Genomic DNA, 22,705 nt, shown 5'->3' with positions numbered 1-22,705 from the left:
ACCCATGAACACAGTTACCTTCTAAACTTGGGGAAAAAATTGGATTTCCTATAGTAGCCTCTAATGGTCGAGGTTACAAACTGCTGGGCTGGTTACAAACTAGAAAGCTATGAATTACCGGAACCGGTTTAGTGCCGGCCGGGCAAACGTGAAAGGGCCAGCCGATCACGTTCAACAAGGGTCAAGGAACTCTTCGCCATCCTAGGAAAAGGGGCAGGCGCGCGCACCCGGTGGGCTGCTCTCCGGAGAGGTGGAGACATCGCCTCGCCGTTGAATTGTTTCGCCTCCTTGCCCTTGACGAGGAATCGCTGGCCACACGACCCCCCGCCCCGTCCCCTTCAACGTCGTCCTGCGTGCGTTGCTCGAAACGACGAGCTCCTAATCACTCCCGCCGTTGGGTCTCCAGAGCTCGCGTGATTAGCCCCGACTGCGCGCGACCTGTGCGACAGCGAGCGTCCATCACTTTCGTGGTTTGGCACGGTAACATCCAAGAACCCGGCCGTGCCTGGAGGTAGCCAGCCGGCCCAGGCCCAGCAGTCTGTGTCTCTGGGAGCGGCGTGGCGTCCGCACTCGGAGACGGCAGCGGGCGGGCACGCACCGCGCCTGGCCCTGGCGGGGCGTGAGTTTGGACTTTGGACGGACCGCGTGTGGGCTGGTAGAGAGAGCCGCTGGGCTGGACGCTTGGACCTGCTTGCTCAGGAAGGCCCATTAGGCTACATCGACAGGCAGCATGTGCGTATCAAAAGAACAGGGTTCAGCGCAATCAGATTTGCCACAGCAAACGCCTAAAGATGCGCAATCATTTCACAGCGGTAGCTGACCACATGGGCTTGTCGTTCATTGGCGTATTTCGAGAGACCACTTCGGCTGCGCATGAGCATACTTTGGATATGTTCCGTCGTGTGGTGGTCGGTAGCCTTTTTTCTTTACCCCTTTTGTCCTCTCCCGCTCTCTCTCTCCTCTAGATCCCGATCCACTGCCGCCTCCAGTTAGATCCAACCATCACCTCACTCCCTCCAGACCGTAGGTCCGCCTCATCGCGGCCTCAGCTATGGAGAAGTCGTGCTCCCTCCTGGTCCACTTCAACAAAGGCTACGCCACAATGGCGAACAAGATCAAGGCGGATCTTGAGGGCAGCGATGGCGCCGTCAAGGCTGACATGATGTCCCACGCCATCTCGCTCCTCCTCAACGTCGAGACGCTCCTGTAGCTCGTCATCACCATCGTCCGCTACGTGCTCCCCTCCAAGGACCACACGGTACAGAAGCTGCTCCTCCTCTGCCTCGAGATCATCGACCACCGGGACTTGATCGGGCGCGCACTCTCGGAGACGATCCTCATCTGCCAGAACCTCCGCAACAACTTTCAGAGCCCCGACGAGTACATCCGTGGCATCACGCTCCGCTTCCTCTTCCGCCTCTCCGAGCCCGAGGTGCTCGAGCCGCTCATGTCGTCTGTCCTCGCCAACCTCGAACACCACCACCACTTCATCGAGAGGCACTCCATCTCGGCACTCTCCGCGATCTACCGCCTCCCGCATGGGGACCAGCTCATCCCCAACACGCCGGAGCTCGTCCAGCGCGCGCTCGCGTCCAAGCAGGATGCTTCCGCGTGGAGGAACACGTTCCACATGCAGTGCGCCGGGCGCAGGAGCGCGTCGACACATACTTGCTCTCCAACGCCAAGCGTGTCACCGAGTAGCCCAACCTACTGCAGGCAATGGCAAGTTGAGGCTGGACAACAGCGACAGCTGGTAAGACAGATCCGAGCGTCCTCGACTCGGCGTGGCTCGATCTGGCCATCCCCAACCAAATGCTAGTGTGTTTTAATTTTGCTCGATGCACAAGCAAATAGGACGGCTAGCAGCTGAGTTCGTCTTGTGCATGCTGGCCACCTTATTCTTCTTCAACGCATTGATGTGGTGAATTTTGAGTGAAATGTGACATGGACGTTGGTTCTTTTGGTTCCTCTACATTTTCTGCATTTGTGAACCTGGTATACAAATATCTGATCAGGTCGTGTATAGATGTTCATCTTTGCAATGAATTTTGGTCCACATCTTTGCACTGAATTTTCACCTAGATGTTCATCTTTGCACTGAATTTTCATCTAGATGTTCATCTTTGCACTGAATTTTGGTCCATATTTTGCACTGAACTTGCATATGTTCGAACCAAAGTCTTCATTCCAAAATCTGGGATTGTATCAATATTTTTTTTTTCACATCTAAAGGTCCATGACCATAAGGACTACATGGTCACTAACAACTTTCTTTCCCCCTATTGACTATCAAATCTCTCCTTGTATCCGTGAATGACAACCGAGTCTTTCTTTGGTACAGAGTTATAGATCTTCAGCTGCAATTTTTTTCATGGCAGAATAACTCTACTGTTGGATGATAACAACATTTCAGTGCTGCAGGGATCAAAAGTGCATCTCTACATCTTTGTAATGTATTGAGAACAGTAAATGTGCCCCATGCATTATGCATGGACTACTATAGTTTACCTATAAAAGCATTTCAGTACAAGTTTACACTTGTGGATAATCGAAATCAAGTTTTGTTTTAACAGTTAAATAAACAGTGCTAAAAGTTTTCCTCTTCAATAAAAGGAAAAATTATTGGTTGAATATATATCTTTGAAATACTTTAAAATGTAAGATTCTATGATTTTCTTTTTTGGGGGGGGGGGGGGGGGAGGGATTTGCAATAATGCATGTAATTTTCAAATATTTGTTCATCAATGACAAGGGAAATTAATGTGCACATCTGATGTATATGTGTGATTTTTTTTTCCCTGCCATTTTCCACCGTATGTTCACTTCTTTGCGTATGTGTATACAAAGTGCAGATGTGGTTTTTGGGAAAAACAAAAATATAATTGAACATATATGTTTAATATTTTGGAATTTTAGTTTTATTGCAAGTACACATGAAGTAAAAAAAAATGGAATACAAACTAATTCAAATTGAACTGTGTAATATTAATGCTCTAGTATCCTACGAAGTTGCAAGAAAATGAATGGCCAGTGGTTAAGGTGTTCTTACTGTAGCAAAAGGGGCAGAACATGTTCATTGTTGTACTATACCTTCGAACAAGACGATGCCATTCAGGCCTTCCGTGTGAAATCTAATTCAAAAAATATATATCGGGACACACGATTGAATGCCTAGCACCTACAACATGTCTATATTCCCAACACCATCCGAAATTCATGTCTCATTTCTCTCTCTATACAATCAATGTCCGATACAGTGGTGTACGGTGCCAATATCCCCCTGTGCTTAGGTCCCCTTCAAAAAATCCTAGTCCATACTAAAGATGCGTAAGGTATTGCTAGAAAAACAAGGTCAGGGTGCTTCTAGTGGAACCTGTTCACTCGTGTCCAAGATCCAAACTCAGCCATGTAGTTGGACGTATGCTACGTACCCACACGGGTACCGGTAAGTGAGTGTGGTGTGTCTGACCTGTACTGTACTCACACGGGTGCATGATTACCATGTGTGCGTCCAACTTGTACTCGAAAAGAAAAACAAGGTTACAATACAGGGTGAAATGTTTGTATACTTGGATGATTGAAAAGAAAACGATTACACTCTGAAAATCTTCATACATCAGACCGACCAAAAAAAGGGTATTTGTTGAGTAACAGATAGCAGGGCACTCATGTGACACAGATAGATATACACAGGATGGAACGCACGAACACACAACTCTAGTACAAAAAAGCTTACGGAGCCAGCCATACCAAGAACCAGCAAACTAACCAATAGCCATCATGGCAAGAAGCTGTGAACTAGCCATCTAGTTCTGAGTTTGCCTTGCGCCTGTGGGTTCAGACTGCAGCAGCATGGCCACGGAAGACGACCACATCGGTGTCCACCTCCCAGGCAGAATCTGCCGATGCCTTTCTCATTAGTCTCATAATAGGGGCTGACTAAGCCACTGAGGTAACTATGACCAAGGCCGCTAAGCATACAGCAGCACGTTGTTCTCATTTAAACGCTTCTGGAACTGCTCCAGCCGAGCTTGTAAGTCGACAATTCCAGCAGCCTTCTGCGAGAGTATACTGCTTAGTCTTGTGATGTAGTCATCTAGTTGGTTACCAGGCTGATCTGCTTCGCCTAACATGTTCATTTCCTGATCAAGACAAGACGTTTGCAGGTTATAGCAAAATGATTCAGCAATATATAATCGTAGTTGAGAAACAAATAATTGATAATTATATATATATATAATAGAAATACGGTATATCCTCAACAGTGTATTTAACCTGATACGGTAAGTTTTTACAACTATCATAAGGCATACAACTATATTCCAGAATCCAGACAGTTCATCATGTTTTGCACAGAAAATTTAGGAAAGAGTTCTAGGTATTCAGAAAATATACAATCAACTTTACCAATCACTGACAACATTGTACTAACCTCTCTGAGGATGTCCAGAGTCTCTTCCACCTGCTTTCTATGAGCGCTCACCAAATCTTCCTCTTCCTACAGCAATTAACCAGAGTAAAAATTTAGCTCAGTCATCTTGTATAAAGAAAATCTTGCAGAAGCAATAGCACCACCTGGAGGAGATCATTTAGATGCTCATTTTCTTCATCTGGCTCAGCCCTTCTAATAGGGTAAGCAATGGAATTTCTCATATTATTCTCCAAAGTAGAGTCTTTAGCCCTCCTTGCTAGTTGCCTTCCCTGCTGGTACATTGTATTTGGTACTTCAGCTATGTTTTGTGCCATATTACCCTTGCTTATTTGTTCCTTGAAATAAATGCCATTTGATGAGCTGAAGTCCACCCCTTCCTTCACCTTGGGCATTCGATCCGCAAATGTTGGAGCTGGCTGTTCTTTCACAAACTGTTGCTTGGGCCAACCAAAATTACTTCTTTCAGTGATATCATTCATCACCTCAGATGCAGAGAAAGAGGGTACAACTGAAGACAGCGGGGAAGGACCCGACTCTCTTAAAGGCGCTGCCAAAGGCACTTCTTTTTTGGCATTGCCTCCTTTCGACAAACTCTTCACCCTGAAATCCGATAATGCTTTGCTTATATTATAATGATATAAGCATTTATTAGCAACAAAAAGAATGGAGGTAGGTAATCACCTATCCGCATATCTCAATGTGTTCAGAGTATGCTCACAAGAGCCAGAACTAGGGGAAATGCATGATATCATGACAGTGCGTGAGTCTCCAATGAATGAGTCACGCAAAACTTCAGTTAATTTGCTACCTCGGAAAGGAATGTGCATCTGATCGTTATCAAGTGCTCTAATGCATTCCTTCAAGGCAAGCAAACTTTTATTGATCTCAGCACCCTCGATTCTGCATATTATTTCAGAAAGGACAGCTCAGTACACAAATATATTCACGAGGTACTAGAATAACAGGGGGGAGGGGGATTGTGAAAGATGACCTTGTTTGCTTATCGTTATCAGTTGTATCAGCACCACGCTCGCTGCCAGCAAGGTCAATAAATGACAACTTGCCAACCGGTCTAGGTGGTTTGGAGTCATTGCCATCAACACGTCTTTTAATAGCAAGCTGAAGAATGGCATGAGACCTTGAGGACTCTTCGTTTGCACCAGTTGTACCAGTACTTCTGGTGGCACTGCCTTTTTCAATCAACTCCTTGATAGTTTCAACATCAGACACTCTATACTCTTGTAAACCAACAATGCAAACCTTTTGTTTTCCATCCTCTCTCATGCAAAGTTTACTGCATGAAGCAATGCACATTCAGAATATGAGAAATAGCAGCCTCACTGATAGAGACTATTCCTGAAAATCACATATTTTGGGGTAACCCACCTCCTATCATTGAGGAGGTCAAATAATTTACCACCATATATCTCAAAGAAGCTGAAAAATAACTGAAATCCTTGGTTGCGGTATGTATGATGCATTAATCTCAGGATATCTTGGGAGGCCTTAAGAGGAAGGGGCCGCATGGTGTACGTCTTTCCACTACCTGAGTGGAGAATATTAGTTGAAATGATATCATGTATGCTGCAGATATACGATGTATCTAGAGAAGATCGGATGTATACCAGTTTGTCCATAAGCAAAACAAGTTGCCTTTGTTCGATTAAAAATTGCAGGAACCACAGGTTCTACTGTTTCACGATAAACCTATAAATTGGATGAAGACAAGTGACTGAGAATGAATTTACAATACTTAAAAAACATTAATGAAAAGGGTATGCAGTTTGTACCCACCTCATCATTTGAAACATCTTCATCTAACACAGCATCAAATACAAACTCATGCTTTTCAACATATTCAGTAAGGTCAACCTGCGGAATGATGTGCCAGACATTGAGCATTGAGTGAAAACTGTCAGAAGCTTAGTATTCTCAGAAATTAACCATAAATCCTGCAGATAGAAGAAAACAACCAAACCTTAAGTTTAGTCTCATGGACAGTCAGAGAGTTTGATCTTTGTTCAATGTCTATGATATCTTCTTCTTTCTTTGAAATTTCTTTTTTGTTAAGTGGTCTTTTGCGCACCTGCATTTGACATGTCCAATGGAAACTATTAGAGTGGAAAGATTATGGTAGTTCCCGCTAAGCCAATAAGGAATATTTATCACCAATTGTGGAGAAAAAATAAAGGAACACACCACCACTTTGATTTTAGCAACAGGCGCTGCCTTCACTTTCTCAGGGAAGGCCTTCAGGTAGTTACTTTCAGCGAAAACGGTGGACTTGCTCATCTCTTTATTTGCTGCAAAGCTCAGATCTGAATCATCAAAACCTCCTCCATAGCCAAATTTTTGGGCACCATCATACATCCCTGGTACTTGAAACTGTATAGATAAAATATGAACTTTAGCTCAAGTTATTATAGAACTGTCAATGTGGAAATGAGTAGATATCCTTTTGCAATACCACATTGCCAGGGCAGAGGATAGGATTAAAATCAGATCATTACATGATTAAATACATAGCATCATCTGAACTAATGAACCAAACTAACTTTTAATAATTCAACAGCTACAATCAACATACTGATGTGGTGCCGCATCTCAACATCCAATTACGATTCTACCAAAAAAATATTTGTTTAACATTCCAGCATCTGCACATGAAAAATAGTACGCCTAAAAGAAGACCAGAACACTGTATTCGCTTTCCAAATCGCCGATCAATTCAAAAACTAAATAAAAGCGATAGTTTCCACGATCCCATGACCCTCCATTCACATTCAGAACGTCAGATCCACCACATCGACAACTTTCTCAAACAGTATGATTAAACCCCAGCCACGCGAGAACACCAAAACAGAAATAGCAACTAAAAAAATAAAAGATACAGCTGATTCGTCTCACATCGGGGATTAGCTCGGTGTCAAACGCGTGGAGATCGAGCAGCCCGGGGCTAAGCTGCTGCCTCTGCCCCGGCGAGTCGCCCGCCGCCGCCGCCGCCGCGGCGTCCCCTCCCCGCAGCCGCGCCGGCGTCGCCGGCTCCACCGACACGAAGATCTCCCCGTCCCCGCGCCGCACCCCGCCGCGCTGCGCTCACAAAAACAACCGCGATGAGCTCAGCCGGAGAACCCGCACCCCCACGCAGATCTCGATGAGCCGTCGGCCCATACCTGCTGCGCCCACAGGCCGGCGCCGGCCGCGACGGCATTGGCGGGGACGTCGAAGGGGAGATGCTCCGATGAGTACCGCCTCCGCCCGCCTCCGTTCATCGTCGCCGGCGAGGTGGACGGCGGGCAACGTCGCGTGGAGCAAGGGGGGGAGAAGGGGACTGGAGGGTGGGGCAACGGGAGGCGGAGGGGCGGTTCGCAGTAGAGTATAGAGTAAAGGACTGGAGGCCTCTGTTTCGGAGAGGAGATCTTTTACAGATTGCACCCTGGACTTTGCGAGACGTTTTGCGGACACCCTCGAGTTTGAATTTGGAGTGGGATTCAAGGCTGGTAGGAAAGGAAAAGTGGGCCACGCCTTGAAGCGAGGAAACCTTTCCTTCAGCTGCTTTTGGGGTTTTGTTAGGCTGCTCTTGTCTCGGTCCAGCTGGTTGGTGGGGGTGGGGATTTCGCTTTCCCTCTTTTCAAAATCTTCTTCAATTTTGTGGAGAGTTATCAGCATCAGAGAGTTTATATATGTTTTAGTGTTATTAAAACTGTCCCGGTCCATGGTAAATGTACCTGTTAAGAAATTACTTTTCAAAATGTAATTTTGTTCCTATATTATTTAATTAACAAAATACAAGGTTTTTGTTAAGATTTGTATTGGACGGTTGAATGCTAGCACCCCTCAATTTTCTGATAAAACTCAGGGGCACAAATGTAGTACAAACACTGTGTCGGTGACATAAAAACCAAGCAAATAAACTAGTCTCTCTGATCATGAAAACATGATGATTTGGACATAGTTTCAATCAAACTTTTGAAACTTTAATTATCAATATCTTTTAAATATTTAGATTGAAAACAGAAAATCATATATGTTTGTCTTGAAAATAGTTTAATAATGTCATAATTTTATTGTATTATGTAAATACATGTAGATAAAAAAAATACATGTTAGAATTACATAAGACCGTGTTATTGTTTAAATGTCATGCTTTCGTGAGTGTATCAAGAAGTGTAGAGTGTTTACAAAGTGGGGGCAAAGGATTGCTTCCCATATTTTTAACTATTGTACAGTACTTTTACAAAAACGCAAGGGTACAAGTACAAATCGCCTCACACGAAATGATTTTTGAAAGTCACTCGGGGTCGGGGAGTGGAGCGCCCACGGGCACGTGGCGGTCCCTCGGCGCGCCGGCAGGTGATACGTCGCTCGGGCGACGGAGACCCGGCGCACGGAGGAGGCCCTCCGCAGGTCACCAGCCGGTTGCCCGGCGCTGGCTGTGGGCCAACGTCGTACTTTGACCAGCGGTGCCTCCTAAACCTCAAGCCCACACGAATTTTGAACCAATTAGGCGTTAATTTTCCCCGTTGTTAGCGGGTTTGATTAGTATATTTTAGTGCTACTGCGGCCCATGTTCTTGGCACTTTGCGCTAGAAAGGTCCAAGTGTTTGAACCATGGGCAGCTGCCGCTTGCTGGGATGCTGGCCGCTTGCCTTCTCATTTCGCATAGGATTGAGACATATTGAGGCAAGGATTACAGCGAGCAGCAGCAGCAGATGTTAGACGTAAAAGTATGCGTCATTAAGATTCTGTACCCTCCATTTCACCGCTGATCAACGGATCGATCCGTTCACCTCCCAGATAAAGAGTTAGTTACACACTAACCGAAGATGGAGGGATCCAAAGCCTGGGAATTTCCACTGCCATGTGATGCACGCATTACAGAGGTCAAGGGCCGCAGCTCAAGCACGTGCACAATTTCCTCTCGTGCATGCTCACACTGCGAGTGGCTATGGGCTTGTCGCTTTCCAGACCGGGACCACCTACGCGTAGGTTAATGAAACTTGCTTGGGCGTAGCTTGGCCTAGGAAGGCCCAAGTCGGCCCAACACATGCAGGTGAGCTCTGCTCGCCAAATGATCAGCCCAGCTCGCGGAATGATCAACACTTTGGCAGATCGGATTCAACATCTTGTAAAATCTAGTTCAACATTTTGGAGGTATTTTTTTAACATATTTACAAAATGTTGAACCAGTTTTTTCGAAATGTTAAACTGGTACGCTTAAAAGGTTGAATTTTTACCAAATGGCGAGCTAGGCCAATGGACTGGGCTACACACAATTGGGCCCAATAGAGCGACCGGATCACCGCGACATTGTGTACGTGCACAGAAGCAAATTTTTATAGTATTTTGTTCAAAAAGATTCTTGTAAAACCCTATTTATATCATTCATCTCGTGATCTAAAAGCTGAGCTAAAAACAAAAAAAAAGTGTGAACACGTGTTATTACAGAGCGGAGAATCTTTTATAAAACCGGATACTATAAAATTTACATCCACTTGCACGGCCAGCCCTGCTTTTCCCCTCACGGATGCTTAGCGACGTCAGTTGCAGCTTAATGCGCATTCCAGTTCTGTGACGTGAGCACTAATCACCATTGATTCCATCGTTACCGAAATATTGGTTCGTCCAGTACGCACAAAAGTGCTGCGTTATCTTTCTACGAGAAAGAAAAGGAGCAGGAGCGGATCGACTTCCCTTTATGCTTTTCTCGCCGTACGCGCTCATACATCAGCTAGGAGTATATATATTCCCAATTTCCGATGTTTTCCCCACTTTCAATACTTTCTTCCCTTCCCAAAAAAAGTTTAAAACTTTCTTAATAGTCTGTGAGACTATATATAATCAAGTAGATGATGAAGAGGACGTGCGGATTATATTCCCTGAAAGCAGGTTGACGGGCGCATGCAGATGCACGAGTATAGGATTCTGCCGCCACTGCTCCGCATCCCGTGCGAATGCGATCGATTGCTGATGCAACCTCGTCGCCGCGAGCAACCGCCTCGCGGAGGCCCCTTCGCGAGATCCATCAGGCGCTGCCTCCCAGAATTCTCTCTGCAGGGGGCCGCCCGCATCTCGGTCAGTTGCATGTATGGGCTGGGGACATTTTATCTCTGCAGTAGTGCAGATGACTGACTTTGAGCAGTGAGCGTAAAGCACGTCAAGCTAGTCTCTTGGACAGATTCTTTCATTTTTGTTGTCACCATCGCACTCCAAATATTTGCATTGGATATAGATTCTTTAAAATAACTGCAAATGTATTAACAGTAAGTGACATGTGAATCAATGTATCTGCAGGACCCGACGGATTTGCATTAGCATGCGGTTTTCAATGTGCACATAAAGTCAAACTCGTATGTTCAGTTTTCAAAACTTCTACAGCCATGCAGTTAAGCTAATGTTTGAAGTTCAGAGACGAGATAAGGACATAAATATTCTTTTTGTGTGGAGTGTGAACCACCAAATTAAATCACGGGCACCATCAGTATGGGCACTGAATAATAATCGAGACGGACCAGTCTCTGAATTCAGAGTTTCAGATCCATCCAGTGCATTCGATCGTACCCATCGCAGTCCTTTGAGGAACCCATGATTGCATCGTCATCGATCCTTGGAACCCATGATTGCATGAAACAATACAAATTCGGTTCGTACACGAATTATAGACGTAAATCGGCCTGTTGTTCTTGCCGGGAATTCATCGTCCTTCTTCTGATCGCACCACCAAACCATCTCAGAAAGGATGTACTGGGATTGTGATCCTCTACAGTGCTGATGCAAATGCAGATGGGAACAGTGAAGTGCATTAGTATCTATTTTTAACCGTCGGATCGAAATTTAATGGGTGAGCCAGATGAACAGTGCAAACCTGCAACACAATAAAGTAATCTGCTATAGATACATGACGCTACAGTGCTAGAACGTCGTACTGTTTACCCTCACATAAACTACGGTATCATCTGCTACAGTGACCTGCATTTGCTTCGTCATTACAGAGAATCTCGGTCCAATGTACTGCTTCAACCAAAGTCAGGTAGATGATCGCAACCCTACTAAAAGAGCACCTTTGCGTACGTAATCACGTGTCAACTATCATCGGTTGAGCACACCGGCTCAGACCTAACAACCGACCGAAATGATGGCTATCGACCGGTGACCATACCGAACCGTACATACCTCTCGGTATTAACACACTTCGCACTCGCTCGCCTACTCCATCGGCTCGCGTATGCCTGAGGCGCGCGAGATCACCCATGCTTGGTCGTGCACCGATCCAATAATTCTCCGTGCGCTAATTGAAATTTGCACGTGAGAGCCAGTCGGTTGTTCAAGAAAAAAGTGTGAGCCGAGGAGGCACGCCGCCCACGGGCACTGCCCTCGCACCCGCGAACGGCAGCAAGGCGTACACTGCCTAGCGACACGCACGGCCTCCATCATTCCGATCCCCTCACGTCGTTTTTGTGGCCAAAAGCGCCACACCCTCGTGTCACTTTGCCACTCATCACCGTGCCGATTGGCCCAGCCCCTAGGCCGCAAGGCCCCACATAATAAACTTACAAGATTTCTCTCTTTGCCCTTTGACATTTGTTCAGAGTCAGATGAAAGAAGAATAACCGATGCCTGACGGATTCTAGTAGCTATGGTATTGTTTAGTTGTTCGTAGGGAAGATGATTATGTATGAGATGATTTAGTTAGATAAATTGATTATAGATAGGATGTTAATATGAAGTGAACTAAAAAATGCAACTGTAAATAAATTATAATACTCATTTCATTCCCACGCTTCGTCCTGCAACTGCAGGAGCCTTTTATGACATGAGACGATGAGAGGGTTCGAAGATTCGAGCTTCCTATCTCTCGAATCAAGCGACAGCGACAGCGATGATGGGTACATATCAACAGCATCCCTTTTTGTTGTGTGTGAGCAGATTAGTGCATTTGGTTGAGACCGACACCAAAGCAACTTGCCATATATAAGGTGTGTTTGGTTACTGTCCTCGTTGACTTTGCCTGGCCTGAGCAGATGCCTTAAGGCTCTCTGGCAGCGTTTGGTTGGTGCCATGAGGTCCACACTTGCTCAGGCATCGAGCTCAGGCTCAGGCTCAGGCTCAGGCATCTGAAGTCGAGCGTCTGAGCTCACGCTCACGCCTGTCGTCGTCCTCTCCCTCACCGTCCTTAGCCCCTCCCCGTCGAAGCCGTAGACATAGGAAGATTCACCCAAAGGTCTTAGTTCCATTCCCGGCCTCAGCTCCCTCTTCCTTGCCATAGGGGCCGAGATCCAGCGTCATTTTCCTCAAGTTTGGCCACCAACCGAGCTCCCTTCCACTGTCGATTTCTCTGAATTTGTGAGTCTGTAGCAAATCCCTTCGACGCACACTTTCTAAGCTTCCTTGCACACCCTTTTGATGCTTTCCCAGCTCATCTCCCTATAAACAGAGCCATGGTCAATGAATTCCCCGCCGCGGAGCTCCACCACCCGCCATGGAGCACATCGACGTCGTCGGACCACTCTAACACCTCCCTGTCCAAGCTAAGACCGTGAGGAGCTCCCCCACGACCCACTAAAGCTAGGGTGCACCTCCATTTCATTCTGACCCGTCGCCAGCTAGGACCTCCACCGGAGCAGTGCGCCGTCGAGCCACCATTCCTCACCGCCGTTCAGGTTTCGGTTGGGTCCATCGGCCGAGGAGCCCATGGTCTGAGTTCGTCGTCACGTGCTGAAGGTGGTGGCGCCCTCCCCGAGCCCACCCACGTCACCTCTTAGGCTCCTCCATTCTCTCTCCCACGCTCTCCTCCTTCTTTGACGAGCACTTATTACTTAGGCATTTGTTCCAACCAAACACCCTCTTTCGCACCCTGTCTCATCAGGCAAGTCCCTCATGCGTGTGGCCTACGCTTCCAAATACACATGTACGCATATATATGCGCCGCTCGGGGCCGGGCTCTGCTAGACTGATAGTGCCGAAAGTCAACCCCACCCCCCACCCCCCACCCCAGACGAGCAGCACGCGTCCCTCCAGCTCCTCGGCTCGTCATAAGGCTCGAAAGCTGGTGGCCGTTCATGCGCGGTCTGCTGCTTCTAATGGACCACTTCAACGATTGGGACCTGCAGGCCGTCGTGAGGGGTTGCAGCAGCTTCTCCCAGCCAGAAGAGTCGACCGCCGGTCCTCGCGACGCTGCGGCGGCCCTGGAAACGGAGACTCCGGCGCCGGCTCCCGCAGCGTCAAATGGTGAGGCGGTGGCGGTCCGGGGACCGGCGCGGGCGTCCGCGGCGGCGGTGGCCAAGGACACGTCGCTGCTGTACGACCTGGAGTTCCTGGACTTGGATCACAAGCCGTTCTTGCTCCCTCCCACGACGTCGTCGCGGGCGGGGGATGACGGCCGTGAGGTGATGATCTCTTTCCCCGCGGCGGCGGCGGCCTCGACGTCCGGGATGCAGCCGAGGGCGGTGCCGCCCGGCCGAAAGCCGGGCGCACGCACGCCGCGGCCTAAGAGAAGGTACCGTACCAAGTTTATGCACTCCATCGGAGTATCGTTTTAGCACCGTACCGTATAGATCAGATGCCAACACAAGTTTACAAAATTGGAGTATTTTGCGTGCACGATTCGGGTGCAGAAGAATGGAATGATATAGCTTCTTCTATCTTTTCTTTCTCATGTCCCCATGGCTGAGCAGCAAGAAGAGCCAACTGAAGAAGGTGGTGCGCGAGATGCCGGTGGCCGACGGTGGCGTGTCGTCGTCCGACCCGTGGGCGTGGCGCAAGTATGGCCAAAAGCCCATCAAGGGCTCGCCTTATCCGCGGTAATTACCTTTGACCTCTCCTTCTCTTACCACGCGTTACAGTCACCACCTGCTCAGCGATACCCGTAAACAGCCTTACCAGTTGTTGACTACAGAGCACTGATCTTGGTATGATCCCCGGTCGATCATCATTGCACCCTGAGCTTAAGATCACAAAACTGGTACCAACTACAGTAATGGCAAAATGCTACGCTCGAGGTTTGACCAGTGTTGGGAACTCGAGTTCGCCACGTACAACAACCGAATTAGGTCGCACTGTACGTCACCTGCACATTTGCCGTACAAAACAATTCCATTGTCGTAGTACATGTAGGAGCGGTAGTACTGCTTGCTTGCCACAGTTGACCTTGTGATCGACCGGTGGCCAGCACGTCCGGCTGAACTAACGCCTTGTTGGGGATCTCTGTCTGACTGCGCGCAGGGGATACTACAAGTGCAGCAGCATCAAGGCGTGCATGGCGCGGAAGCTGGTGGAGCGCAGCCCGGTCAAGCCCGGGGTGCTCATCGTCACGTACATGGCCGAGCACTGTCACCCCGTGCCGACGCAGCTCAACGCTTTCGCTGGCACCACGCGCCACAACAAGTTCGACGCCGACAGCAACGAAGCGGCGGCGATGGCCGTGGAGTGCGGCGCCGAGTAGGCTGCTGCCGCGGCCGACAACGAGAGCGAGTTCTGGCCGGCCGGGATGGGGCTGGACGAGCTCTTGGACTTGGCGCCCGTGGACGACGACTTCGATTTTGACCATGTCATGGACGTGCTGGGACGGCGGATCTCGCTCTAGCACTTGCAGGAGGCGGGCGCTGTAACTTCACAACCATCAATTGCAAGAGAGATCTTGACACCAAGAGAAGCGATGTATGGGCGCGTCTTTTTTGTGTGTGCTTTTAACATGAAGTCGTGCGCATTGATTTTTGCACTCCTGTAATTCAGGTGCCTCCTGACCACACCAAGCTGAGCACACCGACCTGACCAAAACCTGACACTACAAGTAAAGCGCCAACACATAAATGTCATACATCCACCAAAAGGAGCAAGGCTCCGATGATCCATGGTGAAAAATTGAATATTACTTAGTCTCAACTCCCAACAAATGAACATCTGCTCTAGCTTAGCCTGTCTAAGATCCATCCCGTACAAAGTTCCTTAAAAGATAAAAAAAGCTCAGAACAAAATTTAAATTACTCCCATGCTTCGGGTCGTAATCACATGCCAATTCATAGATGGTGTGATCAATCGATCAATATACCAAATGAATCAACTGCGCATTTAAGAAGGCAACAGTTCGGACCAAAAACATAGCATTTCACAGATGAAATTTGCGGCAGCAATTACCACAGACGTTTTGCGCTTGATACCAGAGATACAGATAGCATACAGTATACTCTGCCCAATAGTGTCATGCAAAGCTAAGACAAGCAGTGGTACTCAGACAAGCTAGACCGTCATACAGAAAGCATACGAATGCAGAAACTTCATGAAGAGCATGACCAAAACAATTCCAACTAACAGTGATCTGCATGTTTGCAACCAAGTCATGGCTCGCGACCCAGATTTACAGAGCATGAGATGGTCCGAACCCTAGTATTCCCACTTCTTAAGTTCCATTCCATCAGGAGGGCTCCCTTCAACCTTCTTTGCGCCAACATCTTTCCAGTTAGTTGAGAGAACTGTGCCATTTGATTCAACCTGCAGGAACAATCCAGCAAAGGGTGAGTGAGTACAGAGACTATTTTACCAGTTTATGTGAACATAAAATGGTTAGCTCCAAATCCAGCCTTAAAGGGGTTAACAATCACGTACAAATGACTTCATCATAGCCCTCCTCATATCTTCATCAGCGTCCGTGTAAATATCACGGAAGAACTTGTTCAATGCAGCATCACCATCAAGTTTTTCTTCCTTCTCCTGATAGACACAAAGCCACTTCCAGTCATAATCGAGAAACTTTAATGACAGCGCTCAAAATTGATACATAATTGTGACCCATGCTCAAACCTCCTTTTTGACTTCAGCTTCCAGTTTATCCCAGTCTTTCTTCGCCTTTGAAGACGGATACGAGGGTCTAGGGGCTGATGCAGCTGCAAATCATATATATAAATAAAATGTCTCAGTAACAAATGCATGACAGTTGAATACAACAGTAATCAAGATCAGTAAAAGACCGATATTATCTGCAGAAGGCTATCTCAAATCTCAATCATGTACAGAATTCACATTAGATTAAGTTCACTCAGTAACCATTTGTGAACCATGGAACACTGTAAAAGTAGTGGTTCTCTGGGCCAATGCAATATGATAAGGAGAGATGTGTATACACTCAGCAGTCAGCACCTTACTCCTTTAAATTGAAACTCGGTACCCTTAGTTGCCATCATCTGAACAACCAAATTCTTACTAAGCAAACCAAAATGGTGGCAACACAGTACATGGTTTCTATACATCAACATTACTGCACAATTACAAGAACAATACTGCTGGTTGACATTATTGACACAGTGATGCTGACATCATTGCAACTACAAGATTATTAGGAATGTAACAATGCCGAGCTTCTTTAAACCTATCATTTTCAGGTACCATAAAGATCCATAAGGTACTTTTGTGAGCAAACTAAAAATGTGTTCCATTCCATCCATTTAGCCGCTCAGCAAGTCATGTATTCGCTCTTAAGAAAGTTCAGGCACTTAAGTAGTTTCAGTGCAGGGTTCACAACAATCTAAGAGCAGAGATGGATCTGAGGAAAGGAAGGGGACAAAATATATAGAATACATAGAACACTTCAATATTCATATAACTACATTCACCAAACCAAAAGTGGTGAATGAAGTTGTAGAAAATTCAAACTCTGATTGATCTCGTCTATTTTCCATATGGGCTGCTGGCACCGAAAAGGTGGCTAACTGGGCTTTGTCTAGGATGAAAGCAGAACTAAGGGTGGCAATGGGTCGGGTCAGGTATGGGCAGAGCAGATCCGCACCGGACCCGCCACCCAAACTCCACGAAGGCTGATAAGCGAAATTTCATGACCGCACCCGAAACCCAATGGGTGCCTGGTGGGTCTGTTCATGGCATCGGACGCGGACGCTCGGACGGCGACTGGAGGCGACTCGCTCGTTGGCGGCAGAGATCTAGAGGAAAGCCGCCTCCCTCCCACAGTTCCGATACCATACCGACCATTCCGCCTGCCACTGCTTTGCTGGCTGCCTCCCCACGCAGAGTCGACATCATCGAGGTTGAAGAGGAGCGGAGGAGTCAGACAACTAGGGATGGGATCACTACTTCTCTACATCGTTGTTTTATTTATTTATTTCTGATAGAACGGAGCATCAGTTGTTGGGAGGGAAGGAGGCTATTGGGCTCGAAATTGCAAGATGCGCCAAGGGAGTATGCACTGTGTCAGGGCCCGACGAGTGCCTGTGGGCTAAAATTGGAACTCAACCCTAACCTGCCCTCTTCTCGGACCCCTGACCCCATGAGTTGGATTGCCATCCCTACCATCCCTAAGCAGAACAGCTCACTAAGGCAAAATGGGCATGATCCAGTGACAATCATTTTAGATGCTTGAGGAGTTACCTGGTGTATTTATCTTCTGCGGAAGGGCCTTTGGTTTGCCACTATGGTCAAGGGACGTCCAATGCACCTGCTCAGCTTTTGCGAGACGTATCTCAACCTTTGTGGATAAGACTTGATATTTGCACTTCTCTGGGATAATCTGATTTTCAACAATCAAAAAATAATAAGCAACACACAGATGAAGAATGTTCTCAGAATAAAACTGAATTCTAGAAACAGTGTTTTGCAAAATTTCAATGTGCTAGGCACCCGTGTCAACGTAAGTTCATAACTAAAAGAAAATGACTCCAGTATCAGATTTTACTTGGTTTGAAAATCATTCCCTCCAGTAAAGAGATAAGAGAAGTGCAAAATTATTCCACCAACTCCTAAAAGATAGATCTGACACCTAATGAGTTAATTTTACCTAAGCAAGGCAATAAGCTAAAACAAGTCAACAAATTTAATTAGAGCCTGAGATATATGTTGTCAACACAATTTTGGAATGCATATATCTACATTATAATTTATGTTACTTATCAAAACAACAATAGCATCCAAAACAAATAGAACAATAAAATGGAGAGCAGGAAATAAACCAAATCTGCAAAAAAGAAATTAATGCCCTACTATTTAACCTGTTCAGCACTTTAGATAAATAAAAAATTAAAGAGGTCAAATTTAACATGGAAAAATCTTAAGATACCCATTGCCCAAGCGAAACTAAAAACGGAACCCATTGAATTGAAACATTAAAAAATTAATTAATATATAAATTGTAAAGATAATATTCGGTGCATTAAAAAAATTGTTTCAGAGTCACCACGCGGACGAGATCGTGGCTCTCTGCGCGGTGAAGCACGACCTGGAGAAGAAGCTAGACGTCTCGATGTGAAACGGAATAACAAATGAGAATGAGGCAATCTTGTTTGCTTGCATAGATCAGTTGTTCGGGAGATTTAGTGTGATGTTGTCTTTGGTGGCGTCACCGACTCGCTGTCAACTCTGCTTCCAATACTCAGAGTCCCACCGCCTCGAGGAGACAAGTTTAGATCCTTGTGTCCCAGATTCCCAAGCCCGTGATGAGAGCACCAGACACCAGTGCTAACCGTCTAACCTATAGCAAAGGAACGCTTCTTTGAACCGGCCAAAGACCAAAGACGATGCACATAGGAAGGGGCACCTGGGGACGGCCACCCCACTCCCCCCCCCCTTCCAAGGCTGGCCCTGCCCACAGCTCAGCACAACTTGGTAGGTACATATGTCAGAACAAAAAACAAGGCAACATCACGTTCTAAGCACTATTGCCTACAGACTGTACTTAGACAAATGGACAAATGCAAAGAGGTTAAGGCTGGCAACAGGTCAGGGCGGGTTGGGTCCTGCGGGTTTTAGACCCGACGGGTGCGGAGGCGGGTGTAGAATCTTCCATGCGGGGGTCGCGGGTCGGGGACCCCATTAGTATTCGGGTAGGGCGCGGGGGCGGTTTTTCGCCTGCGGGCATCCGCAAGCGCTCGATAGCCCAGCTGCTCAGGCCGATCCATCCGACCTAGCTGCCACCCCACCCCTAACCCTAGCCCGCACCTAGCTCCTGCCACCACTCCTGCCCGCCCCCGCCGCTCCCTCCTGCTCCAACATCGTTGAACCGCTACCCGCGATCCCTTTGGGCCTCGGCATCGCGCCTCCGCCCATGCCAGCGCCTGCATGCTCCCTCCACCGCACCCGCCCTCTTGCGCGCGACTGCCGCCGCTCACGCCGCTGCGTGCGCCCACCTGTGGGGACCCCGTCGGGTTTCAGGTGCTCATTGGGTTCGAGGCCAGGACTAGGTTTTCACCCGTTAGCCGTTTCGGGGACGGGTCGAGTTTTTTTATTCGGGTTTTGGGTTAGGTGCGTTCTTGGTGCACCCGACCTTGACACGCCCTGTCGCCATGCCTAAAAGAGGTGCTTATATGCATGATATATCTATACAGTATACACAGGTCAATCTGCTAAACACCCTTTTTCCTCCTCCCTGCCTATAACTCATTTATTCCAGGGTGTGATTTTGTTTCTTCATATCTCCATATTTTTTTAAGGAAGTTCCACTCTAAAATCAAAATCTACCTGTTAAAAGGTCCCTACATAAAAGGCCATTTCAATACACACTTTTGTGATACATAAAAGAAAAACAACATCCAAGTAGTAAGCAGAGTGGGTACCTTAGAGAACAGACGGGGCTGAAAATGGTATGGTTCTTCACCAGGTACTTCAATGGATACACTTAACTAAAATGAGACGCTAGATTAGTGGATACAATCAACTAGCAACCACAAGAGAATTGCAATAACAAGGTAAACGGGAACACACCATCTGTTCACCAAAATCAATGACCACACTGTCAATAGGAACACCCTTAGCAAATATTGTCAGAACAACTTCTGTCGGACTGTTATAGTAGTCATGCCTGCAGTGCAGAGTGCATTATCAGAAAATGTTAGCAGAGTTGCCCACTAGTGCTTGATGTGAATTCCAATTTAGAATAGGCTGATAGTAAGAAACACATGTGAATTACAAAAATGAACAGTATGAAGGAATTGATCCCTAATTACCTGTATTTAGGCTTGCTGGCAGCTTCAATCATAGATTGTGTATTCTCCATGTTTGCACCATCATCCTTGTCCTCAACAGCAGCAGCCGCAGAAGGAGCAGCCGGTGCAGCCTCAACCTTCTTTACTGGCACCTGGCTAGCCTCCTCTAAACACATATAATAGAGTATAAGATGATTGCAACATCTTTTATTCTTCAGTTTACAAGGTAGTAAACATTTATGAGACAAGACGGCAAGTGTGACAAAAGGGATATGTAGTCACAGATAATGGTGTGCATCACACTGCATGCCAAAGTGAAAAATATTGCCTAAACAACAGTATATATGGCAAATAAGAGCTCTGAGTTTATGCTTGCTCACCAGCAATGTGCTCCTCACATTCCTTCAATAAACGAGTAAACCTTGAGTCGCCAGATGCATAGGAAGAACCCAATTCAAGAGCAGCCTTAGCAGTTTGGTATTCTTCAAGCTTGATGCACGCGGCACTGCAAATCGAAAATTACTTATTACATAGATGAAAACGCAATATAGGAGACTATGGGAGTGTGTGCTCATGAATAATATTTATTGAAGAAATGAAGTGTGTCACTAACCCTTTCCGGAGGTAGGCTTTATGCATCGTTGGATCAAGTTCAATTGCTTTGTTGGCATCCGCCACAGCCTCTGCAAGCCAAATTAATATGCATTCAGAGCACTATATTTTTATTTTAAAAATAAAACAGGCAATATAGTAATGCTTAATGAGAGTATCACAGCTAATTACTAAACAAATATTTAGGGGCCAAATTTTACAAAAGGGGCTTTTCTAAGGAAATGAAGTCATGCTCTCTATTTAGTTAGAATGTTAGGTTTATATGAGTGTTATCATATTAGGCAGTCAGCTCCGCTGTCGAAATTGCATCAGGACATAAGAAACAGAGGCAAACTTTGACTACCAGTATCAGCAATTCAGTATGCACCATCTCGTGCTAGTTGCTACAGATTGTTCTGCCAAACAAGTGAACAGTTGAACACATACCTATAACTACTTTTGTCGCAGGGAATTACTAGAGAAAAACAAATAAAGTACACTTCATTGCAACAATACCAACTTCCAAACAAATGGTTGCCTTCGGAAAGCAACAAAGACATCCTTGATGTCACAAGGTCCCAAATATCGTATTGTCCGTGTACTACACTAGAATGACTCAAACTTTAAGCACCACTGTTTCTTATTGCAAACCTACACATTAAAGTTACATTAAAGCACCATGCAGTTTCTTCTTTTGGTTCCTACCCACTACTAGTAAGCAGTTAAGATCTTCAGAGATTAATAAAATCTTAAACATTCCAAGCCACCCTATTTAACCTTAGTCCTTTTTCAACATGGAACTGAAAGCCTGCAAGCAAGGAGCAGAATGCAGACACATCATCTCAACAACTAGAGATCAGAACACCTAGCATACACCATGCTACTCTTTGACATATTTGCACAAATTTCGACTGAAACCCATAAAGAGATGAGCAGGAAAAAAAAACATAGCATCTCAACGAGTTGGGATATACCTTACAACACAAACAATTCATCAAGCTACATCCTAAAACATGACCTAAATAGCACTGGCCTTCCCAAAGCGCAGCCATTCTATACCTTTATCCTCCATAACACCAGACAATATCGAAGCCAACTCTCACTAATGAAACCCAATAAGCCATCTCAGTAATCCCAATCATTCGAGACCCTCTTTGGAGTTTGAATCACACGATGCTCATCACCACAACTATCAACCGAAGCTTATTCAGGCCTACACGACAGGTTGACGTTGACCTCCCAAAACCCACCTCAGAATCGCACGAGTTCGCCCCAAACGAAACAACCAACCCCGAATCGAACTCACCTACAACGCCTAAAATCACATGCCGACATCTCAACCCCTCGCGATTCCATCGACACCCACGCGCGGAATCACTACATCCCCACACGACACCGCATAATCGATCGAATCGAACCCCTCAGGGGAAGCGGGAGCCGGAGAGATGGAAGGTGGAGGGGAGGGGAGCACCCACGCACCAGTGTAGTTGCCGAGCTTGATGTGGGCCTGGGCTCGGTCGGCGTGGAGGTCGGCGGTGGCGGGCCCGGCGTCGATTGCCTGCGTGTAGAGCTCGGCAGCCAGCTCGAAGTCGTCGTCGACGAAGGCCTCCTTGGCCTTGCTCTCCAGATCCGATGATGCCATGGCACCCCCTTCCCTCCTCGGACTTTCTGCAGCGGTGGCGAGGGCGGAGACGACCGGAGGAAGACTCGGAAAGCGAACGGGAAGTCGAGGTCTTAGGTGGGCAAAATGGACGTGTTAACG

General features: G+C 46.8%; 3 protein-coding genes across 3 annotated transcripts; 1 reads left to right on the top strand and 2 right to left on the bottom strand.

Moving 5' to 3' along the window:
- Positions 1 to 3,546: 3,546 nt before the first annotated feature.
- On the bottom strand, positions 3,547 to 7,911 carry LOC133916186 (kinesin-like protein KIN-13B). Its single transcript, XM_062359748.1, has 12 exons — positions 7,606 to 7,911; positions 7,340 to 7,522; positions 6,632 to 6,817; positions 6,411 to 6,518; positions 6,227 to 6,304; positions 6,058 to 6,139; positions 5,819 to 5,978; positions 5,424 to 5,726; positions 5,114 to 5,332; positions 4,576 to 5,032; positions 4,433 to 4,498; positions 3,547 to 4,142 (listed from the first exon to the last, which is right to left on the bottom strand). The coding sequence occupies exons 1-12, from the start codon at positions 7,702 to 7,704 to the stop codon at positions 3,972 to 3,974; spliced, it is 2,112 nt and encodes a 703-aa protein (XP_062215732.1). The 5' UTR covers positions 7,705 to 7,911; the 3' UTR covers positions 3,547 to 3,971.
- Positions 7,912 to 13,423: 5,512 nt separating this feature from the next.
- On the top strand, positions 13,424 to 15,120 carry LOC133916178 (probable WRKY transcription factor 27). The gene is made up of 3 exons (XM_062359737.1): positions 13,424 to 13,928; positions 14,107 to 14,232; positions 14,654 to 15,120. The coding sequence occupies exons 1-3, from the start codon at positions 13,492 to 13,494 to the stop codon at positions 14,871 to 14,873; spliced, it is 783 nt and encodes a 260-aa protein (XP_062215721.1). The 5' UTR covers positions 13,424 to 13,491; the 3' UTR covers positions 14,874 to 15,120.
- A 394-nt stretch (positions 15,121 to 15,514) lies between these two features.
- Positions 15,515 to 22,705, bottom strand: LOC133916172 (protein SGT1 homolog). Its single transcript, XM_062359725.1, has 10 exons — positions 22,423 to 22,705; positions 20,966 to 21,035; positions 20,733 to 20,857; positions 20,374 to 20,518; positions 20,132 to 20,228; positions 19,984 to 20,049; positions 17,807 to 17,945; positions 16,229 to 16,311; positions 16,034 to 16,138; positions 15,515 to 15,919 (listed from the first exon to the last, which is right to left on the bottom strand). Exons 1-10 carry the CDS (start codon positions 22,583 to 22,585, stop codon positions 15,812 to 15,814), a joined length of 1,101 nt encoding a protein of 366 aa, XP_062215709.1. The 5' UTR covers positions 22,586 to 22,705; the 3' UTR covers positions 15,515 to 15,811.

This window comes from Phragmites australis, chromosome 1 (genome assembly GCF_958298935.1).
Source record: "Phragmites australis chromosome 1, lpPhrAust1.1, whole genome shotgun sequence".
NCBI classification, from domain to species: domain Eukaryota; kingdom Viridiplantae; phylum Streptophyta; class Magnoliopsida; order Poales; family Poaceae; genus Phragmites; species Phragmites australis.
Note: the sequence above shows the minus strand (reverse complement) of the source record. Positions and strands in the feature narration are given on the sequence as shown.

Coding starts and splice junctions, on each gene's coding strand:
- LOC133916186 (XM_062359748.1), bottom strand. CDS start 7,704: ATGAACGGAGGCGGGCGGAGGCGGTACTCATCGGAGCATCTCCCCTTC. Junction 7,523..7,605: donor CCGGCCTGTGGGCGCAGCAG/GTATGGGCCGAC, acceptor TTGTGAGCGCAG/CGCGGCGGGGTGCGGCGCGG. Junction 6,818..7,339: donor ACACCGAGCTAATCCCCGAT/GTGAGACGAATC, acceptor TTATCTATACAG/TTTCAAGTACCAGGGATGTA.
- LOC133916178 (XM_062359737.1), top strand. CDS start 13,492: ATGCGCGGTCTGCTGCTTCTAATGGACCACTTCAACGATTGGGACCTG. Junction 13,929..14,106: donor ACGCCGCGGCCTAAGAGAAG/GTACCGTACCAA, acceptor ATGGCTGAGCAG/CAAGAAGAGCCAACTGAAGA. Junction 14,233..14,653: donor AAGGGCTCGCCTTATCCGCG/GTAATTACCTTT, acceptor GACTGCGCGCAG/GGGATACTACAAGTGCAGCA.
- LOC133916172 (XM_062359725.1), bottom strand. CDS start 22,585: ATGGCATCATCGGATCTGGAGAGCAAGGCCAAGGAGGCCTTCGTCGAC. Junction 16,139..16,228: donor AAGCTGAAGTCAAAAAGGAG/GTTTGAGCATGG, acceptor TGTGTCTATCAG/GAGAAGGAAGAAAAACTTGA. Junction 15,920..16,033: donor GGGCTATGATGAAGTCATTT/GTACGTGATTGT, acceptor TTGTTCCTGCAG/GTTGAATCAAATGGCACAGT.